This window comes from Lampris incognitus, chromosome 4, assembly GCF_029633865.1.
Source record: "Lampris incognitus isolate fLamInc1 chromosome 4, fLamInc1.hap2, whole genome shotgun sequence".
Taxonomy (NCBI): Eukaryota; Metazoa; Chordata; class Actinopteri; order Lampriformes; family Lampridae; genus Lampris; species Lampris incognitus.
The window spans coordinates 11,384,197-11,405,132 of NC_079214.1; the positions used below are offsets into that span (position 1 = coordinate 11,384,197).

The following is a 20,936-nucleotide window of genomic DNA, read 5'->3' on the forward strand; positions in this document are numbered from 1 at the left end:
GTTTTTGTTTTTTCCTCTAATACAAAAAACTGTTGAGCTAAGCAGGATCCTTACAGCTGATGAGCTTCGTAGTAACATGGATGGATCACCATATTAGAAGAAAGGATACACTTTAAGCAAAATCGCCTAATGTGGGACTGGATGAAGTCAAAGTGCTCCTCTCGATAGTCATGCTCCTTCTCCAATACGCTGACTGCATCACACTGAAGAATAAGGAGCAAAAAAAGGGGAGAGGCAGAAAATTATTACAAATGAGACTGAAGCTCATCCCTATATGCTGCTGGTGAATGAACAGGATTAGCGACATCTTAACATGACATTGCTCTTGGCCTCTTCACCCTGTTCGCCTCAGCCACATGCAACCTTCTTCCACTTCCTTTTCATCTCCCTTAACTCTCATCCAGCCATTTATTCTGCTTTTTTCCCCTTCTTTCAGCCTGCCCTCATTTCTTCTGCTTTTTTTGCACTCCCTCCCTTCTTTTATAAAAGAAGGAGCAGTAAAACTCAACAGGGCCACACCCCGTCTCTCACACAGCTGCATCGCCTCGTGTCGGCCACTAGGTGGGGAAGGTTGACGGCATCCGCTTCCCGAGCATGACTCATGGAGCTCAAAGCAGCCACTTCCTCAAATTAAACATGGCCCTGTCAGACAGCAGGGCCTGGTTAAATATGCAAGGAGCCTCTTATCAAATATAAATACAAACACTTCTTTATCTTTTCAACTGGAATGGGAGGGATATAAACTTTCAAAAACAGAGAACTGGGGAGATTCATCACAGTGCATGGATTTGGTCTCTGCTTGGTCACAAAACAAATGAAGAAAGTGTTAATGAAAATGTCTGCTAGCTGACAACGCCCTGACAAAGATAACACCGCGATACTACTTTACAGATAAGCTAACTGGTGAAAAAAAAGTTTTATTCCCTATTCTCTTCATAAAAAGTCTGACGAGTGATAAAGCAACACTTAACTCTTTGTAAGCCAAGGTGAATATTTGTTATCTGGCACTAGACAAGGGTGGGACAGAGACAGAAAAATAAAATGACTAGCTGCCCTGCTTTAATCCCAGCTAGCATGTGAACCTCTATTGAAGGCTACATTGTGTTCTACTGCACTAGCCATTGCCCAGAGGGCTAGCTAAGGAGAAATAAAGTGGGCCTTTCATCAGGGAGTTGATGCTACCCTGCAGACAAAAGCAAACCATGCTACTGATGACACCATAAGACCAAACTAGGAAAGGCTCAAAAAGCAATGCTGGAAAATATTCCAAGCCTTAAACCCATTTGATAATTACATGATGGAGGATGAGACTCGGAGAGGCAGCAGGGTGGCTGAGTGAGTAGGGAGACCGATATTCTACAACAGGCCCTGACTTCAACCCTTAGTATAGACAAGCAGCCATGCTGCAGAAGTGCCCTATCCAAAAAAAACAGAACTTTCCCAAGGAGATTAGTCATTACATTATCAGTAAAAACGCTATCAATAAGTAGTAAAGCTGAGAAACTATCATCCAAAGAAATTACAGGCAATTCTTTCTAGATAGGATCTATGTATTCAAACTTTTTATGCTGCAGGAAAGGAATGAGTGAGAAATTTACCTTTGTGCAAACTATTAGCACTGGAATGCCCAGGTTGTGTGTGAGTGTATTGTCTCCAAGTGGTAGCACAACACCTTCATCCTCTCCCGTTGCAGTGGCCCGTCTCTGTGGTGAGGATGGGGTGGCCTCCTCTGGCTCTGTGTAGTCTTGGAACGCCTTCACCACTGGTGGACAAATGAGTAGAGGGGAAATGGGCAGATGGGGAGTCAGACGATGAAAATATTATCCACACACACACACACACACACACACACACACATATATATATATATATTTTCAATCACTGGGTAGGTATTCGGTTTCAATTTGGGGATTCAGGTATTCTTCTTTTTGTGCTAACTGTAAGCTATCAAAGGCGAACCGCAAAATACATTCATCAGCCTGTTCTTGTACTATATTTATACTTTTTAATTGCACTGTTAAAATGTGGAAAAATATGCCGTCTCAGCTGTGGCGCCTGACACCCCTCTCACTCTCAGCAGTGATGTCACGCTTCAGTTCACATTGGCCTTTAAAGGGAAACAAAATGCCAAAGACCTCGGCTGTGTGGCGACACTTTAAATTGAGCGATGACAAGGCAGTGTGCCAAATAGGCAAGTTTAACCTGGCCTACCACGGTGGCACAAGCAGCATGATAAATCACCTGAATGCTGTAAGTAGTAGGCTATTCTTATACGGTGTAAAAAACTGACACTATACTAACTAGCAAACTTAGCTCATGTCTGTTTTCCAGCTGCCATTATCACGCTGCTTTTATCCGCCGTTTAAACAGTAACACTACACATGATAAAAACATGCACTTAGTTTGCTTGGAAAATAGTTGCAACTGAGCCGAATAGTTAAGATAAAAAACAAGGAGTAATGTGGGAACATCTGGGGCTAAGGCATTGGCATAAAGAAGCCTAATAACTTGTTCATAGGTCAATCCCCAGGCACTGCAGCCATTCACATCCTCAACTACACCCAAAACTGCAGAGCAGAGCCTACAGTACCAAAAACAGAGAAAAGAAAGAAAGACATAAGATGCCATAGTAGAGTTCATCGCTATGGATATGAGACCCACTTTCATAGTCGAAGGCTTTGGAAAATTAATGAAGATGGAGCCCGACTACACTGTACCCAAACGCTCCAGTATTTCACACGGCCTGTCTCTGAAGTACAGCAATGTGCGAGACCAAATTTTAACTCTCGTCGAAAATTCAACTGCCTTTAAGTTTCACAATGGCCATCTGGACCTCGGTGAGTATGGAGGCGTACATGACTGTCACCTGTCACTTTATAACTCAGGACTGGGAACTGTGCCTTTGTATTGGAAACCAAAGCAAGAGGTGAGCCATATTGGAGTCTACATTCTTCGCCATTCCAAATTACAAGCGATTAGCTTTTTGTTTACTTATTTTTATTTGAATGTTTGGAAAGAAATTGCTGATTAAAATGTGCGCTGTGCTACTGTGATTATAACTGCACTAATTGCACCACCTACCTTGTTCTATTTATTACTGTTCATTTTATTCTACGAAAGGCCATTCATTTATTTTCATTTAAATTGTTTGTTTATTGAAATGTGTGCTGCTGTTATTATAATTGCGCTACCTTGTTCCTATTTTTTACAGTTGGTTCATTGGTCAGAAAATGTCGGAATATTACACTGTTAAGCCTATCTCATTAAAAGTATTGTAGTTATAACAGAAATAAGCGTGTTTTGTAACTCTGTTTGACTCTTGTTGGGTTCAGGTTGTAAAAATGCTATAGATTAAGGCTAACAGCTGATAGAATGTGGAACTGGAGTTGGCCCCGCCCACTGCTCCTAGTGTACCATCGTTATCATCATCCTTCGACCGCAGTCGAGCAAATTATTGTTATCACTAACAGGGCTCTGGCTATGGGCGAATCGCTGGCGCCCTAGAAAGTAACCGGCCCCCTGCTACCTTGTGGGATAGGCTATTTAGCCAAAGGCTAAGGGCGGGGCAAATCCCAACAGAAAACCTCAGGAGGAGTAACCCCCCGTAGACCAATTACTATGGCCCACTTGAACGTGGATATGTCCTGGTAATTGAGTCAAGGTTACCCCAGTTATGGGTTAAATAACCAAACAAACTACTTACTGCCTTGTAGACGCCCTGGGAGTGGTAAAGGCTATGGGACCAACCTAGACAGAATCTGGGTTCTGAAAGATTTGCGACCTCAGTCTACTATCAGCAAACGACAAGCAAACCTAGTGTATAGGAAGAGTTAAATGCGGAGGACAAATTTCCTTTCAACATATAAGAGTACTGAGAAATGACAATAAAGAAATAAATACAATAAATCTTATAAATGTAAATCTTAAAATTTGTCAGAGCTGGTATGCCGTTTCTGCGCTTCTGTTTCACAGTGTTTTCTCGGGCGTTGTCTCGGATTTGGGGCCTATTATAATGAGCATTTACGTAGATCTACAACTTATCCATGATAAGAAAAAAATGTTAGAAACTGTTATCACAAAAAGTACATAGATAGGACCTCATTCCACCAAATCCCTTGGGATTACAAACAAGAATAAAACACACCAAACCTTTTGGAAAATTTCTTTTGTTATTATTGACAATACCGTAGACTAACAGAATCCTTAACAATCAATATATTTAATTAAACCAAAAGAGGTATGTTGCACCGCTATGCCATCCATTTTAGCCAACGACAGAGAATTGTCTGGCTGACTGCTTCCCGAGTCGCGCATTCTAAGATGGTCACAGATGTACTCTTAGGCAACACATAATGGGAAAATGGGGAGTCAAAGAGGCCATCTATGTGAAGAGGGAACGACCAGCCCTGAACCATTGGGGGGGGGGGGGGGTTATGTATGTCTCTCTCTCACACACACACACACACACACTATATATAGCTCCAACCAAGGCACATTCAAGGTCTGGGTAGATAACGTGGTAAGCGAACAATCAGTTCCCATAGTCAATGTGTGTTGGATGCAGGAGAAAGGGGTTGGAGTAAATCATTCATTATTCAATACGCTTATCCTTACTCAGGGTTGTGCAGATGCTGGAGCCTATCCCAGCAGTCATTGGGCGGCAGGCGGTAAGACACCCTGGACAGGCCGCCAGACCATCACAGGGCCGACACACACACACACACACACACACATTCACACCTAGGTACAAATTAGTACAGCCGATTCACCTGACCTACATGTCTTTGGACTGTGGGAGGAAACCGGAGCACCCGGAGGAAACCCACGCAGACACAGGGAGAACATGCAAACTTCACACAGAGGACGACCCGGGACGACCCCCAAGGTTGGACTACCTCGGGGCTTGAACCCAGGACCTTCTTGTTGTGAAGCGGCCCGCGCTAACCACTGCGCCACCATGCCGCCCATGTCAAGGTCTGGGTAGATTAGGTGGTAAATGAACAATCAGTTCTCATAGTCAACGTGTTGGATGCAGGAGAAATGGGTAGGAGTAAATAATAATAATAATAATAATAATGGATTACATCTATATGGTGCTTTATCTTGATACCCAAAGCGCTTCACAGTGAAGACCTGAGCAACTTTGACAAGGGCCAAATTGTTGTGGACAGATGACTGGGTCAAAGCATCTCTGAAACGAAAAGGCTTGTGGGGGGTACCCCCCTTCAGCTGTGGTGAGTACCTTCCGACAGTGGTCTGAGGATAGACAAACCAAAAACCAGCGACAGGGTCTTAGGCGCCCAAGGCTCATTGATATGGCAACGATGGCTATCCTGTCTGGTCTGAACTGACAGAAGGTCTACTGTGGCAAAAGTCACAGAAAAACTTAAGGATGGTTATGGGGGGAATGTCACAACATACAGTGCATCGCACCCTGCTGCATATGGGGCTGCGTAGCCACAAACAGGTCAGAGTGCCCATGATGACCTCTGTCCACCATCGAACGGGACTACAATGGGCACGTGAGGTTGCCTGGTCTGAAGAATCACATTTTCTTTTTGATCACATGTACCTGGGCGTCGTTTACCTGGAGAAGTGATGGCACCAGGACGCGCTGTAGGGAGATGACAGACAAGCTGATGGAGAGAGTGTGATGCTCTGGGCAATGTTCTGCTGGGAAACCCTGGGTTTGGCCATTCACGTGGACGTCAATTTGACACGTGCCAACATCATTGCAGACCAGGTTCACCCCTTCATGGCAATGGTATTGCCTGATGGCAATGGCATCAGCAGGATAATGCACATTGTTTGGGAACGGTTTGAGGAACGTGATCAAGTACTCAGGTGTTGCCCTGGCCCCCAAATTCTCTAGCTCTCAATCCGATTGAGCATCCGTGAGATGTGCTGGACTGACAAGTCCGATCCACGGCGGCTCCATCTTGCATCTTACAGGACTTGAAGGATCTGCTGCCAATGTTTTGGTGCCAGATACCACACGACACCTTCAGGGGTCTTGCAGAGTCCATCCCTCAGCAGGTCAGTGCTGTTTTGGCAGTATACAGAGGACCAACACCATATCGGGCAGGTGGTCATAATGTTTTCACTCAGCAGTGTGTGTGTGTGGGGCATGTGAAACTATTTGTGTGTGGCACACACAAATAGTTTCACAAACCTAAATACAGATATCCATATCCACAACTACCATCATATCATCGCACAAAACCACAGAAGAGTATTCAAACGCCTCTGCAGGTGCAGTGCACCTATGATGAAAGCATTGACTATAACAAATAATCAGAATCATGTTTATTGGCCATGTAGGTTTGCATATACATAGGATTTGACTCAGGTTTTGGAGTTGGTCTTAAAGTGATCCCACCGAAACCTGTTCTCATTCAGGCTGTTTGTGTTGTTACATTAACTGCTGCATCCCACCCTCAGACACCACACCTTAGACTGGACTAGTAATGTTACTGAGGCAACCCAGATAAGTGAGTTACGCACAGCAATAGAACTGATGGCTATCATAATCGGTTTCGGTATCACTTAAAAAAAATACAATTAATATGGTATTATCAATACCATATTAGGTATTCTGTGAATTGTGGATACAAATAACTATGTGGTATTCCGCATTTCCCCTATTGTACTGCTCCAGCTGCACAGGCAACTGCTTATCAGCTGTTGTGTGACATGGAGGGATTTCAGATTCAGGAAGCTGTGGCCTACTTCCTCTGGAGCCTTGAGAGTGCAGCCCAGAGACAACCCACAAAGCCAGATTGACTTCCTAATTCAAGCCCTTGTACCATCAAAAGCATGTGAACCAACTCAGGCTCTGTCCAACATGGAATTTAGGGTATAGGGAGTGGACCAACATAATATATTTGATGGGAATCCTTCCGATTCTGGATTACACAAATCCGGTGCTCCGTCGAAATAGAACAGAACTCTGCACACTTGGGACGCAACTTTCTGAGGGGAAAAAAAAATGCATACATGTCTACCTCTGTCAAAAAGAAGACTGTGTTGCCCTTATGCTAAACATGATTTGCCTTTCTTCATTGGGAACCACAAAAGGACCCCTGTGAATTTGAGACTGCTGTGAGTGTTCAGACCCAGACTTAGTTGGATTTATCCTCTCCAGCTGAAAGAGCAGAAACTACAAGAGAAGTCTACTAAGCCTAGACACAGCAGACGACTACTGAAAGCTTTACTGAAAGACACGCTACAGACATGATGACTGCATCCTTTCAACATGAAGTGGCGAGAATAAGGAAGAAAATTATATTTTTGGGTGGAGGAGGGGATGGGAGATAACAGAGAGCTGTAGTTGGTCTGGGGCACACCGATCTTCAACTGGAAGACCAAGGTTCAAACAACCCAGGTAGGTAAGTATTCGCCCTGCTAAGCAAAAACACCGAATCCCTACCAGTTCTTCAAACGCCGTTCTGTAGTAGTTGACTCTCTGCCTTCTGACCTTCAAGTGGAGTGGAAAAAGGGAAAAGAAAAAAAATGAAGAAAAAGATTTTCCCTCCTAATTAAAAGGTACAATCCATAATGTCATGCACCGCTATGGCAATTTGGAGAACTGTGACAACACAAGAGTTCTCTACTGCCAACAAGAAACATGAAATATCTCACCGTCGGGTTAACGAGAAATGGAGACAACTGAAAGCCTCAAAAGAAATGTAAAGTGGCGCAGCATCGGCTGGTTTTCTCATTTGCAAGAAATAAATGTGAACAAAGGAAATTCGTGGCCCATGACAAAGTGCTTCGAAGTCAACTTTTCAATTCTCACCTTTGACACCTACACCAATTCCAACTGGAACAACAGTAAAATAATCATATATATTACTATTATTACTGAGGATTATTGAGCACGCATAAAGACATCCTCATATATAGTCACCAGTGCTCACTGGAAAAGATCAAATTGGCCACCTAATAAAAGATCATTTAAAACAATTGACATGAACACTTGTTACTGAACACGTTTGTCACTCGAACTCACTAAGCCAATGAGATGCCATCCTTCCCATGTTTGCCCAGACCGCCTCCACCTGTCAGCGCTTACATGACTCTTAAGGCTGATTCCAATCACATCACTCCACGTACAGCCACTTATGAAGGAGACGTCACGCCAGAAGCAAGCTGAAAATGGACAACTGTTTGGCGAAACATCTTGCCGCTGAAACCAGTGCTCTTGTTCAGTCACTGTGGATGGTGAGAATGCGTTGGTGAAAAAATTGTGTAACAGCTGATATAGTCTTGTTAGTCATTAGTGGGGGGTTTTATTGCTTTTATTGTTGTTTTTATTGAGTCATGCTGAGATAGATATTGAGAATGACGACTGTCTGATGTGTGAAAAACTAAGTTTATTATTTAGGTTTATTAAATGAACATTAGACAGGGGGCAGGAAATTGTAAGTAGTAAATTCCTCGTGCTCCTTTTTGAACATATTATTTGTTGGATTCTCTACTGAGAATTCTTTTTGTTTTTTTAATCTTTTTTTTGTTGTTTTATTCATGCTTGGTCATATTTTCTTTTATTTTGCATGTTCAAAATAAAGACGTGATTTGATATAGTCTTCGGTGAGCTGATGTGTTGGAACAATGAACTGTTTTAACAACTGGATATTGATCGGGTTTATCAGAACTTTCAAATGCTACCCAGTTTGAATCTCAGAGCCCCTCCTGTGCTGGATTAAACCAGCAACGTTAGGCACCAGGCCTGATTTTATTCCACTCTGCCATGCTTTTTTAGTTTTACAGGATTCCCCCCCCCTTTTCTCCCCAATTGTACCTGGCCGATTACCCCACTCTTCCGAGCCATCCCGGTCGCTGCTCCACCCCCTCTTCTGATCCGGGGAGGGCTGCAGACTACCACATACCTCCTCCCATACATGTGGAGTCGCCAGCCGCTTCTTTTCACCTGACAGTGAAGAGTTTCGCCAGGGGGATGTAGCACATGGGAGGCTCACGCTATTCCCCCCAGTTCCCCCTCCCCCCCGAACAGGCACCCCGACTGGCCAGAGGAGGCGCTAGTGCAGCGACCAGGACATATACCCACATCCGGCTTCCCACCCGCAGACACGGCCAATTGTGTCTGTAGGGACGCCCGACCAAGCCGGAGGTAAGACGGGGATTCGAACTGCCGATCCCCATGTTGGTAGGCAACGGAATAAACCACTACACTACCCGGACGCACACTCCGCCATTCTTTCCCTTCTAGTGCGGTAGGACTGCATAAAACTGTGCTAATCAAAAACTATACAAAAAATTACGCTTTAGTTTTTTTGTGTCATGAATTCAAGTGGGACTAAGTCATACAACCATTGACGTTTGAATATTATTGATTATGACTGATTGCATTATCATTGGATCCTAGCTGAACGCTTCACTTGAACTTTGTGATTATGAAAGTCTGATTTACAGAAGAACCAATGAACAATTGGGTCTCAGCGTTTCAATGTAAGGTGGTGCACCAATATCTTATATTACATTACATTACAGTAATTTAACCGACGCTTTTACCCAAAGCGACTTACAATAAGTGCATTTAAAGTAGGAAATCAGGGGAACTACTAGTCATCAGAAGTCATAAGTGCATCTTCTCTCTAAACAAGCATCTAAGAGCAAAACCAGTGCTAAAGTAAAAGTGCAAGAAAGAGATTTTATTATTTTTTTAAATGAGTGAATGCAATAAGGGCTAAGAGCAAGTAACAGGGTAGTAGTTGAAGAGGTGATATAGCATTTGATTTGAATTCAAGTATTTGAGTGAAAGAGTAACTGAAATTTGAATTTTGGGATCAAACTTACAATTTTGTGGGTTTGTGTATTTATTTGTTTTGTTTCTCTCTACTACTTTAGGGGAAATGGATTTAAAACTATTCTTTGAACAACATGTAAATGTTTTGTTTTTCTATAATGTTCAATATAACCAGTTAAAAGCATTCCTAGTGCGTTGTTTCATTAACTTTAACCATTGCTCCATAGTGGAACCTGGTCTCTAACCTACATTCCACATTATTAATGTAAAATCAAATAACAGGTTAACATTATAAATGTTAGATGATCATGATTTATGTGATGCTAAATTGGTCCCTGGGGGAAACTGTCTTTTCTATAACTTCAAGGCTGCATTGTGTTCGTTCTCGTCTGGCATCTTTCTTTCATTTGAACTTAAGTTTCATTTCTCCAAGATGGATGGATGTTACCACCAGACATTAACAGTGACCATGCATATTATGCTTTAACCACTTTTCCTACATGGTTTTCAAGGACATGGGTCTGAAAGCCTAACCTGAAAAACTTCTCTCTCAAGAATCTAAGGATTTTTCTCTTTGCCATCTGGCCAAATATTTCAACACTGTTGGAGTAACAAAGCCTTATCAAGTACATCTAACATGGTTACAGAGCAGACAGACTGCTACAGACAGAATTATCCGTTATCTGAATGAGAAACAGAACAGCACTTACTCGCCTATGTATATCCACCTTCCCAGGTTTTTAATAGATCACACATCTTTCCCAAATCAAAAAATAGGAAAGAAAAACAAAGCCACTGATGGCAACAATCCTGAAGTCATTTTTAACTACATATGGTGATACTTTCGACCGCTCAGAGTCCCAGTCGAAATGAAACAGTCACCAGTGCTGTTGTGTTAGCACCTTCCCAACTGTTAATAATACTAGAAAAAAAATTACAATAAGTCTACATTATAAAAGGCTTTAAAAGTATAGGTGATACTTTATAAAGTATCACCCATACTAAACCCATACAAAAGTATACTTTAATACGGGTTTATAATTTAAAGAGTTTATAATCACTTCATTAACGTTAGCTCAATTTATTAATGGATTGCAAATCAGTAATAAGATGTTAAAATGCATTCATAAAAAGACTTTTTGGGTTGCCAGGTTGGGAGCCCACATTTTGTAAATACAAATGAGTCTCAATGGACATTCTTTCAGAAACCATGTGACAAGTGAGGCCTGCCAATTCACATTTTCATATAAATAGCACAATTTGCAAATTACAAGCAACAAACACACAAAAGTCAATTTTATCAATGGCAACTTCAGCCACAATGGTTAATACAGAGTTAAGATTAGGGTTAAGGTTTGTTAATTTCATTTAAATGTTGACGCATTCAAATTTCAGTGTTTTGATCTGACTACTTGGGGAGTGAACCCTTGGTAAAAATCGCTAGTGGTCAAAGTAGGAAGTTTTCAAAAATGAAACACCTCCATCCCCCCAAAAGCAGCAATATTGACTTCACAGTATATTTTCAAGCATAAATAACAGAGGCAGGCGCACCGCCACAAATTTCTGTCAGAAGACGTGGCATTCATTTCATTCAGCTCATTCCGTTATTAATGATGCAGCAGGAAATGTTTTACTTGATGTTGATATTCATATGGCCATAGGAATGGAGTGTGTATTTAACAGGGATGTTGATAACGTAATAGCAGAGGGTATATTTGATACAGAGAAACAATAAAAAACCCTTAATGTTACAGACTGATGATAGCCCATTAGCTGATTCACTGAATAGTCCATCATCTATTCAATCGTGATGGGGTGGCGGCGACATAGCGATGGCATGTTAGCCCCCTCCTGCTTCTTCTGTTCCACCATAAGTTTATCCACCCACCAAACATGAGGTGCTTCACATCTAAAAAGAGAACAGTACCTAATACCGAGCCCCATTGACCAAAAGCACGCCGCCGTATCGCTGTCCGGGCAACTTCCCAGCAGAAGAAGAAGTGGCAAACATTGAAAAATGGAGAGCGGCGTCAAGGAAAGTGGAGGTGAGTATTAGCTGAAAATGGTACAACAAATGAAGCTCTAGTTCCTAAAACAAATATACCAATAACCCCAACACAACTGGGTTTCTGATCAGCGCTAGTGATGTCACCAAACTGACATAGGGCTAATCTGCATACATTTGACATCTATTCAATTACTACAATCTTAGGGATTATAGAAACCTAGTCAGAGCCACCAGGAAAATTATTAGAAAAAAAAATCTAAAACTGACATAGTTGTCAATTGTCAAAAGCAGTCACAGTCAACTGCTGGTCAACTAGTCAACTATTCTGACCCATCCCTACTATTCACTGAAAACACAGATAAAAGCATTTATTTTGAACTTATTTTACATTCAATTTGTTTTTATATATGATTTAGGATTAATTTTAATCTCACCGGACTAAGAGGGGGAAAAAAGGCATTTCACTAGGTGTTTGTATTCATAAATCACTTTTCAAATCTCACTACAAGAAACATGACGAAACCATTATTAAAAAATTGACAAATACTGCAATATAAAATATTTGCTATACTGTCCAGGGTCAGATCAGCCCCTGATTTGATCCTGGCCTCTGCTGACCAAAGACAACTTGGGTAACAACAAAACAATCGGTAACCGTAGTAACCCAGACATCATTCCCACATATAAGTCCACAAACTGGAAATCTATTTGTGTGTGATCCAGCAAAAGACCCATCCTGTAATTTTAACCTGATAAAACTCCAGCACCAGTGGACGGGCTGCTCTAGTTACAGCACAGCTGAAGCCAGAACAGCTCAGTTTATGTGCCTTGCTTTCCCCAACGCTCATCTGACAAAGGAAAGGGAACCATGATGCAAGACTCCTGCAAGACTGTCTGGACAGAAGCCACACACATCTCTCACTCACTCACCCCCACCGCACAAACGTAAAACACTCATTCAGGATTGGTCTCGCCGTTATGCTATGTGCACAGATGACGTCATTGCCGTCATGCTGGAAGATGTCCCATCTGGGTGACATGACAGCTAAATCGGAAAAGTGATTTTGTCCATGAGTGGGATCAAAAAATAAGATTGTCTTAAAGTGATAAAGCCACGTCACAGCAGAATTGGTAATTGCTTAAGTTAACAACATGAAAAAAGAAAATCCCTTAGGCAAGTAGCAGCTCTTCCCATGTTCAAATATGTTGTTTACCAAGTGGCAGTGTAATAACTGATAAAGCTAAGAGCATGACGCTTAAGATACAATTAAAAAAGAAGTTGCCGCCTCAATATTTCTATTCCATTTTATTGTTATGTAAATGAATTAAATTCCTGCTAAATTTGAACTGCACCATCTATATGGGCCAATAGCTACCAAAATTTCCACACTAAAAATGACAACAGTGAGTAGAAGGTAAGACAGGGAAGTATCTTGAAATGTTGAAGTCACTTCTTATGTGCATGATATAACCTAAAATATGTTTCACAGTAATCAACTGGCTGCACACTTCTCTTTCTCACTTCATCCTGTAGCAGTAGCAGTAGGATACATTTCCCTTTTAGAGGACAAATATAAAATAGTGAGAATATTTCTAATGAAAGTCCGGATCAAACCGCTCAAACTCTCCTCCAATAGCAGCAAGTAACATTTGGAGAAAGACAAGCCCGGACCGTGAAATACCCACGGGCTAAACTGTGGAAAGCAAGAAACCCGTCAGAGCACAAAAGAGCAGTTCATGAATCAGAAAAGATCATTTCTAAAATTAAACAGGGGAAGAGCATCTGAGTGTATCACCGCTATTGATCACTAAACCTTGCCTGTAGTCAAAACACACAGCTGAGGATCATGGGCCTCTTTGATGATGACCTAGAAACCTTCATGACAAATTGTAATGTGTACAGCGCTTACTTGCCTGCCCAGCTAGACAGCAACGACGCTTACCTCTTTTCTATGAGCAGCCAGTCAGCACTGAGCAGTGACTTATATTATGTAACCTGCCAACTTCTTGAGATGCTTCAGGAACATTTTTCTGATGAAATGGCTTTAACAACATAATTAAAAAAGAAATACGCCTTTTATCCCTTTCCTGAGCTAGTCTAGTCACCGATATCATATGATTACATAAAAAAATAACTACCACTCAGTGCGCAAATTCCCCTGACAGGCCCCTCAAGAGTCTCTGCTTGCACTGAATTAATATATAAGAATGATTTTTATTCAAACAACTCCCAAAACCGCTGGGACCATTCACAGATGAGATACTAGAAAAATGCTACAAATGCATATAGGCAAAATACATATGAATTATCTCACTGTTCATCTAAAAAGCTGCTATGTGTAATATTTTGGCTTTTCTGAAACGTGACAAGTAAAAATGGATAAAGGCCGGGGATGCTGAATGGTATGAAAGCAGCTAAACACCCCACAAACACATACACACTTCCCAGATTTCTGCACAGTAAAAACACAAAGCTGGCCGGTTGAGAGTTTTTGTTGTTCCAAGAGACCGTCTTAGAATTTGATTGACTTAATGAAGTAAAAACTGTGCTTCAACTATTGGTATTCTCTCCTCCTAAGAATTATTTGACAACGAATTTTAACCGATATGGAAGGTTTGAAGAAAGAAAAAAACAAAAAACATTGCTTACTTTTCTGTTCCATTTCTCTCATCTCCTCAGCAGGTATCTTAAGCTTGTCCACATGGTCACGCAACACACTGGCCCACTTCTGTAGCGACTCCATAATGGTCCAGGGTCGTGACATATCCACAACAAATACTGCAATGCTGTCAGCTAGTGACTTAGCAGATACAGCAAACTTAAGCAGACCTTTGTGGTACAGGTCCCCGTCCAGGATCCACACATTGCAACGGGTAAGGTCTACAAAGAGAAAGAACAGAGTTAAAATAAAACAGCAGTCCTCCAATTCTTTACATTGTCATTGTTTCCTAAAAGCTCATTTCCAAATATGATGATCAAGATGTACAGCATCTGAACTAACCATCTCTGTCTTCATCGTGGACACTCAAGTAAAGATACTCCAACCCTCTCCCTCTCTTATTTTGATCAGATCCTTGAAGCTTTGCAATGATCGACGTCTTTCCTGATCCATCCTCACCTGGAAAAAAAGTTTCAAATGGTATTCTATTTTATGCATAATGGTAAATACAAATAGTCATTGCCAGTAGTAGCATTGGTATCATGACACAGTGTGATATTGTCTAAATATGCACGACCAGGCCATGGTCTGGTCATGGCTAAACATGACAAAATAAACCAACTCTACATAAAAAAGTTTGACCAATGTATGCCAAGGGGTCACCAAACCAACTGATAATTAATTGCCAATAAAATTAGTTCCATTTACACTTCACTAAATTGTCTCAAGTATGAATCTAGGTAACAGTATCTTCTTGAAAAATTTCAATAAATTACACCCTGGGGGGGGGGGTCTTAGTTTTAAATCATACATACCAAATATTAGAATATTTTTCCCAGATGGCAACTTTGAACTTGAACGAGTTGAGACCTCACTTAGTATTGAGGACCTGTAAGGGAAAAACAAGTCACTTTAACAAAAGGGAAATCAACTGCAAAAAAAGGGGAACATGAACAGATCCAAAAATACCTAGAGGTATTTTTAGAGGTAACAAGTAACAAAATGAAACCTAGACCTTTTTTTTGTTTCGCCCTAAATCACAATTCAGCCCCAGGGGGGCTTTGGAACCATATCTTCAATAGATAAGGCTAGACTAGGGGCTAATGTATGACATCCCCCATCCTTAGACCCTCCACTTGGATGAGGAAAAACTCATAAGGAAAACAAAACATCAACATTTGGATGAAAGAGTGGGAGAAACGTCAGCAGAACCATCACAGGACAGTCATGCAATAGCTGCAGAGTGGGAAGAGTAGTCAAGCAGGAACTGATTTACAATAACCATTCAAAAGGCAATACATGAATATGGACATGGCACAGCCAGCCTATGCGCAAAACGTACAACGATGACACGTGTTATAATGACATAAGATTAATGAGCTACAAAAACTTAATTACGGACGTTTTAGCGAAACACTGCGGAATATATTCGAAGCGTCGAGCATCCTCCCTAGTAGCAACATCAGTTTGACAGCTATCGTTCCTAGCTAGGATGGTTAGAGGGCTATCGTTCCTGGCTAGGATGGTTAGAGGGCTATCGTTCCTAGCTAGGATGGTTAGAGGGCTATCGTTCCTGGCTAGGATGGTTAGAGGGCTATCGTTCCTAGCTAGGAGGGTTAGAGGGCTATCGTTCCTGGCTAGGATGGTTAGAGGGCTATCGTTCCTAGCTAGGATGGTTAGACGGCTATCGGACGCTATTTTCTACAAACAGGGCTGCTTCCCTACAGCTGGCTCAGGGATGTGTCCACGACAACACCCAAAGAAAAGAGAGGAGAACCGGAAATACAGCCAGGAAACCGGGAGTCGTGCTGTACACCTCAAACGCCCTGCTAGCTTACGGAATGCTTATCATTCATACTGACAAGTGTGTAAAACCCTGTAAAAAGGTGCCGTAATAACACAAGCTAGTTATCTGCGGTGTTGTTCAGCAGCCGGTTAGTTGTTAACGCTGAATAACGTTAGTTAACTACCTCACAGCTAGGTAGTCGGCTGGCCTGTGGAGATAGTTTACTAACCTCAATGAAAGGAAACCATGGGTGACACAGTAAGGGGTGTTATTGATGGCTATGCTGACCCTCAAATGCCATATAGTCATCCCACCAGCATGGATAACGTTAGAAGATAAACTCCCTGATCGGCTAAGCTAGCCACAATGTAGCGTCGGGGTCTAGTTAGCCGACGTTATCGGCTAAGCTAGCCACAATGTAGCGTCGGGGTCTAGTTAGCCGACGTTATCGGCTAAGCTAGCCACAATGTAGCGTCGGGGTCTAGTTAGCCGACGTTAGCCGAGATGCTAACGTGGCTAGCAAGCTCACAGCCCAGCTCCCGGTTGCGGCTCCTGCTCCGCCGGCCCGGTATTTTTTTTGTCGCCCCCCCCCCCACGACGAGGAGCCGCCCGGCAGTGACAAAGCATAACGTTTTCTGGCTTCCCCGTGAATGGTTTCGGCAGACTCGGAGCCGCTTAAAAAGGGTTCAACTTGCCATAGGTTTTGTCCTTCCTCCTCTTCGTTGTTGTTGTCGTTCGCCCCGGCTGCGCCCAGGAGCTGTTTCTCCAGAACGGGAGCCATCTTCTCTTTCTACCACCACAAAGACGAGGGCCCTACTTGGGCGCCCCTGGGACCGCCTTCGTGGAAAGGGTGCGTTGGATTCGACTTCTGCCGTGCCGCGCCGGCGCGCCCCGCCACATAATCGTCCTTCTGATTCATGGCGCTACAGCCAGCCGCGCATTAACGTATCGTTGCTAGAGGTGGTGGGTATTGTTCCAGAGAGGATCAGAACATTAAAAATAATTATAATAAGTATGCAAAATATGCATTTTCTAAAAATGGCTAAAAACCACTTTTCTCGGCATTTCAGGTGATTCTGAGCATTTGGGGGGGGTTGGGTGGGGGGGGTTAATCTAACCTTAACCTAATTTAACTATCTTGCAGTGACTGAAAAAACATGTATAGTATCGCTTCAAACTTTGATGCATCTTAGGGTACTGATGCTGACACCCATGATGTTTATTCCACAGTATATGCCCACTGACGGGACGTCTTGTTTGCAAATTCATTGATTAGTTCTTTAAAGTCCAATGGTTTTGCTAATCGGCTTTCAACTGAGAGTAGTGCAGGCTGTTCAGCCTCTCCCGGGATATCATTGATCTGATCTTTGCTTGTGGTGGTATCGGCAGCCACTCGCGACAGGACTAGATGAGCCACATTGAGAGATGCTCGTGTGGGGCGGATTAAACAATCTTGCACCTTTTGTAAGGGGTGAGAGGGGCCTCGGAGAGGAGTGAGAGGGGCCTCAGAGAGCCTCCACTGTTTTCTTTAAGTCCCTCAACCGATGTATTAAGCCAATTTTAACTGAACTTATGACACTAATTAGTTAGAAATAAATAGTTGCAAATCAAAACCAAGTTTTAATTCCAGGCTTCCCACCCCCCCCCCTTTCTGGGCCCTTGTAGGTCCTTTGCATCCTCTCCCCCACTACGACACCCCTGATAATAATCATAGAATAATATGTTGTGTAGTAGCGACAGGGGAGGGTGGTCGCTGGACTATCAGCAGTTATGCGCTGGGGAAGCACAAGGGATTCTGGGACTGTTATCGTTCATGTTGAAATTAATATTTTAGTGATGTTGTGTTCATGTTTTGGTTATTGCTGTGTTGTTTGGGGGCTCGACTCGGACTGGGTAGATGACCATTTTACTGACTGACTGACTGTAGGACCGTTACTCTGACTGATGTTCTTCATAGTGACCTCGTTGGGGGAAGCAACCATTGTGGGGGGCAAAATAAAAGAGCACTCCTGGGGTTGTGCGATGTACGGGACACGGAAGCTGCCATTAAAACGAGATCGCCGCCTCTTGCCTCCTCTCACGCCAGCTCGCCACAATATTTTAATATTCTTCTTGTTGTTAAGAAGAATATTAAATGCATCCTCAGTGGCTGGGGATGCTGGCTTGTGCATCCGCAGCCACTGAGGATGCACAAGCCAGTGCATTCTTAGTGCCGGTCCCAAGCCCGGACAAATGGGAAGGGTTGCGTCAGGAAGGGCATCCGTCATAAAACCTTTGCCAAATCAAATATGCGGATCATAAATCAGATTTCCATACCGGATTGGTCAAGGCCTGGGCTACCGATGACTGCTACCGGTACTGTTGGCCAGCAGGGGGCCGGTGGAAACTATGCTACTGTTGGACGAAGGAGAAGGAGAGGGGGGAAGGCATGTCCAGAGGCAGTGGGAGAGGAGGAAGGGTAGGAGTGTGGAGGTGAGAGTCGGAACTTTGAATGTTTGCACTATGGCAAAGGGGGAGAGCTGGCTGATATGATGGAGAGAAGGATGGTAGATATACTGTGTGTGCAAGAGACCAGGTGAAAGGGGAGTAAGGCCAGGAGCACTGGAGGTGGGTTCAAACTCTTCTACCATTGTGCGGCTAGGAGGAGAAATGGGGTTGGGATAATTCTGAAGGAAGAATATGTCAAGAGTGTTTTGGAGGTGAAGAGCTGGTTGGACGGAGTGATGAGTATGAAGCTGGAAATCGAAGGGGTGATAATGAATGTTATCAGCACATATGCCCCGCAAGTTGGGTGTGAGATGGAAGAGAAAGAAGAATTCTGGAGTGAGTTGGATGAAGTGGTGGAAAGTGTACCCAAAGAGGACAGAGTGGTGATTGGAGTGGACTTCAACGGGCATGTTGGTGAAGGGAAGAGAGGTGATGAGGAGCTGGTGGTCAGGTATGGTGTTAAGGAGAGGAATGTGGAAGGACAGATGGTGGTGGATTTTGCAAAAAGGATGGAAATGGCTGTGGTGAGTACATATTTCAAGAAGAGGGAGGAACACAGGGTGACGTACAAGAGTGGAGGAAGGTGCACACAGGTGGATTATATCTTATGTAGGAGGTGGGATCTGAAGGGATTGGAGACTGCAAGGTGGTGACAGGGGAAAACGTAGCTGGGCAGCATCAGATGGTGGTCTGTAGGATGACTTTGGAGACCAAGAAGAGGAAGAGAGTGAAGGCAGAGCCGAAGATCAAATGGTGGAATTTGAAGAAGGAAGACTGGTGTGTGGAGTTCAGGGAGGAGTTAAGACAGGCTCTGGGTGGTGATGAAGAGTTGCCAGATGGCTAGGCAACCACTGTGGAAATAGTGAGGGAGACAGCTAGGAAGGTACTTGGTGTGTCATCTGGACAGAGGAAGGAAGACGAGGAGACTTGGTGGTGGAATGAGGAAGTACAGCAAATTATACAGAGGAAGATGTTGGCAAAGAATAAGTGGAATAGTCAGAGATGAATAAAGTAGACAGGAGCAGGGGCGGACTGAGAACGGAAAAATGGCCCTGGACTTGTTGACTTTAGACAACCCCCCCCCCCCCCCCCCAGTGATACACCATCACCCACACAAACCACGCCACACTTTATGTAAACTAGATTACTGAACAATATTTATAACAATAACTTTAGTGAAGTAGACGTAAAATAGAACAAGGGGAACGTGTTGCTCTTAGGAGGAGGATTGCTAGAAGGAGCACATTTTGGCACAATGGCAGTGGCAACAAGGTGGCAAGAATCTCTAGAATCATCTGACCAGTAAAAGAAATAATACAGGAAGAAATGTCTCGGTGAAAAGACTGAGGAGTAGGCAAGTCATAGAATAAAATAAAAATAAACAGATTTCCTACCTCTTTAAATTGGCAATTTCCGCAGCAGCTCACTTTGCTCAGCAACGCCATCTATAACCAGGTCACTGTCCAGGGCCATTAAAACGTCTTGCTCAGTAGCCATGAGCATAAAATTCTCCTGGTGCTGTTGAGATAGAGTGCTCCTGAGCCTACTCTTGATGAATTTCAGAGTAGAGAAGCTCCACTCGCAAGCTACTTGGGTTACTGCCTGCCCTTCCACTCCTCACATAAGTTTTTCTTTTATTACATGATGATGCTGGTCACATGGCTTGGGTCCCGGACTGCTCCGTTGGCATGTGGACACTGCTTGGCATCCTGTGCATCATGTTCTTCATAAATGTTACGTCCATTATAATTCTGTTATCCACTTTCAATGTTGTATTATGTAAATTGCGTGAACACAACATCCATTGCACGCTGTCCGTCTTGGGAGAGAGAGCTCTCCTCTGTTGCTCTCCCTGAGGTTTCTTCCTATTTTTTCTCCCTGTTAAAGGGGTTTTTTAGGGAGTTGTTCCTTATCCGATGAGAGGGTCTAAGGACAGGACGTTGTGTTGCTGTTAAGCCCACTGAGGCAAATTTGTAATTTGTGATATTGAGCTATACAAATAAAATTGATTTGATTTGATTTGATTTACTGACAGGGTAATTAGGAACTTGTAAGCAAGGCCCAGGATGTGGCATGCGTCGGTCAATAGGTTGCACTGACTAAGAATACAGTAGCAACACACTGGACAGTCCTTGCAAGATGAGCAGCTCTTGTTCACCATCTCCACCTCGTCATAATTTCCTTCAGGTCCATGATCCTCCATAGTCCTGGTTGTGTATTCTTCAA

The 20,936-nt window shown here is 43.1% G+C and overlaps 1 protein-coding gene across 2 annotated transcripts in view; it reads right to left on the reverse strand.

Annotated features, from left to right (window-relative positions):
* dync1li2 (dynein, cytoplasmic 1, light intermediate chain 2) overlaps positions 1-17,050 on the reverse strand; it is a 29,093-nt gene extending 12,043 nt beyond the window's left edge. For both annotated transcript variants that reach the window (XM_056278707.1, XM_056278706.1), the window contains exons 1-6: positions 16,919-17,050; positions 15,253-15,326; positions 14,780-14,896; positions 14,428-14,658; positions 1,599-1,762; positions 110-203 (exon numbers count right to left, since the gene is read on the reverse strand). In XM_056278707.1, the coding sequence (XP_056134682.1) occupies positions 110-203; positions 1,599-1,762; positions 14,428-14,658; positions 14,780-14,896; positions 15,253-15,326; positions 16,919-17,004 (766 nt within the window). In that variant the 5' untranslated portion in view covers positions 17,005-17,050. The remainder of the gene's footprint in view (positions 1-109; positions 204-1,598; positions 1,763-14,427; positions 14,659-14,779; positions 14,897-15,252; positions 15,327-16,918) is intronic.
* Positions 17,051-20,936: the final 3,886 nt, after the last annotated feature.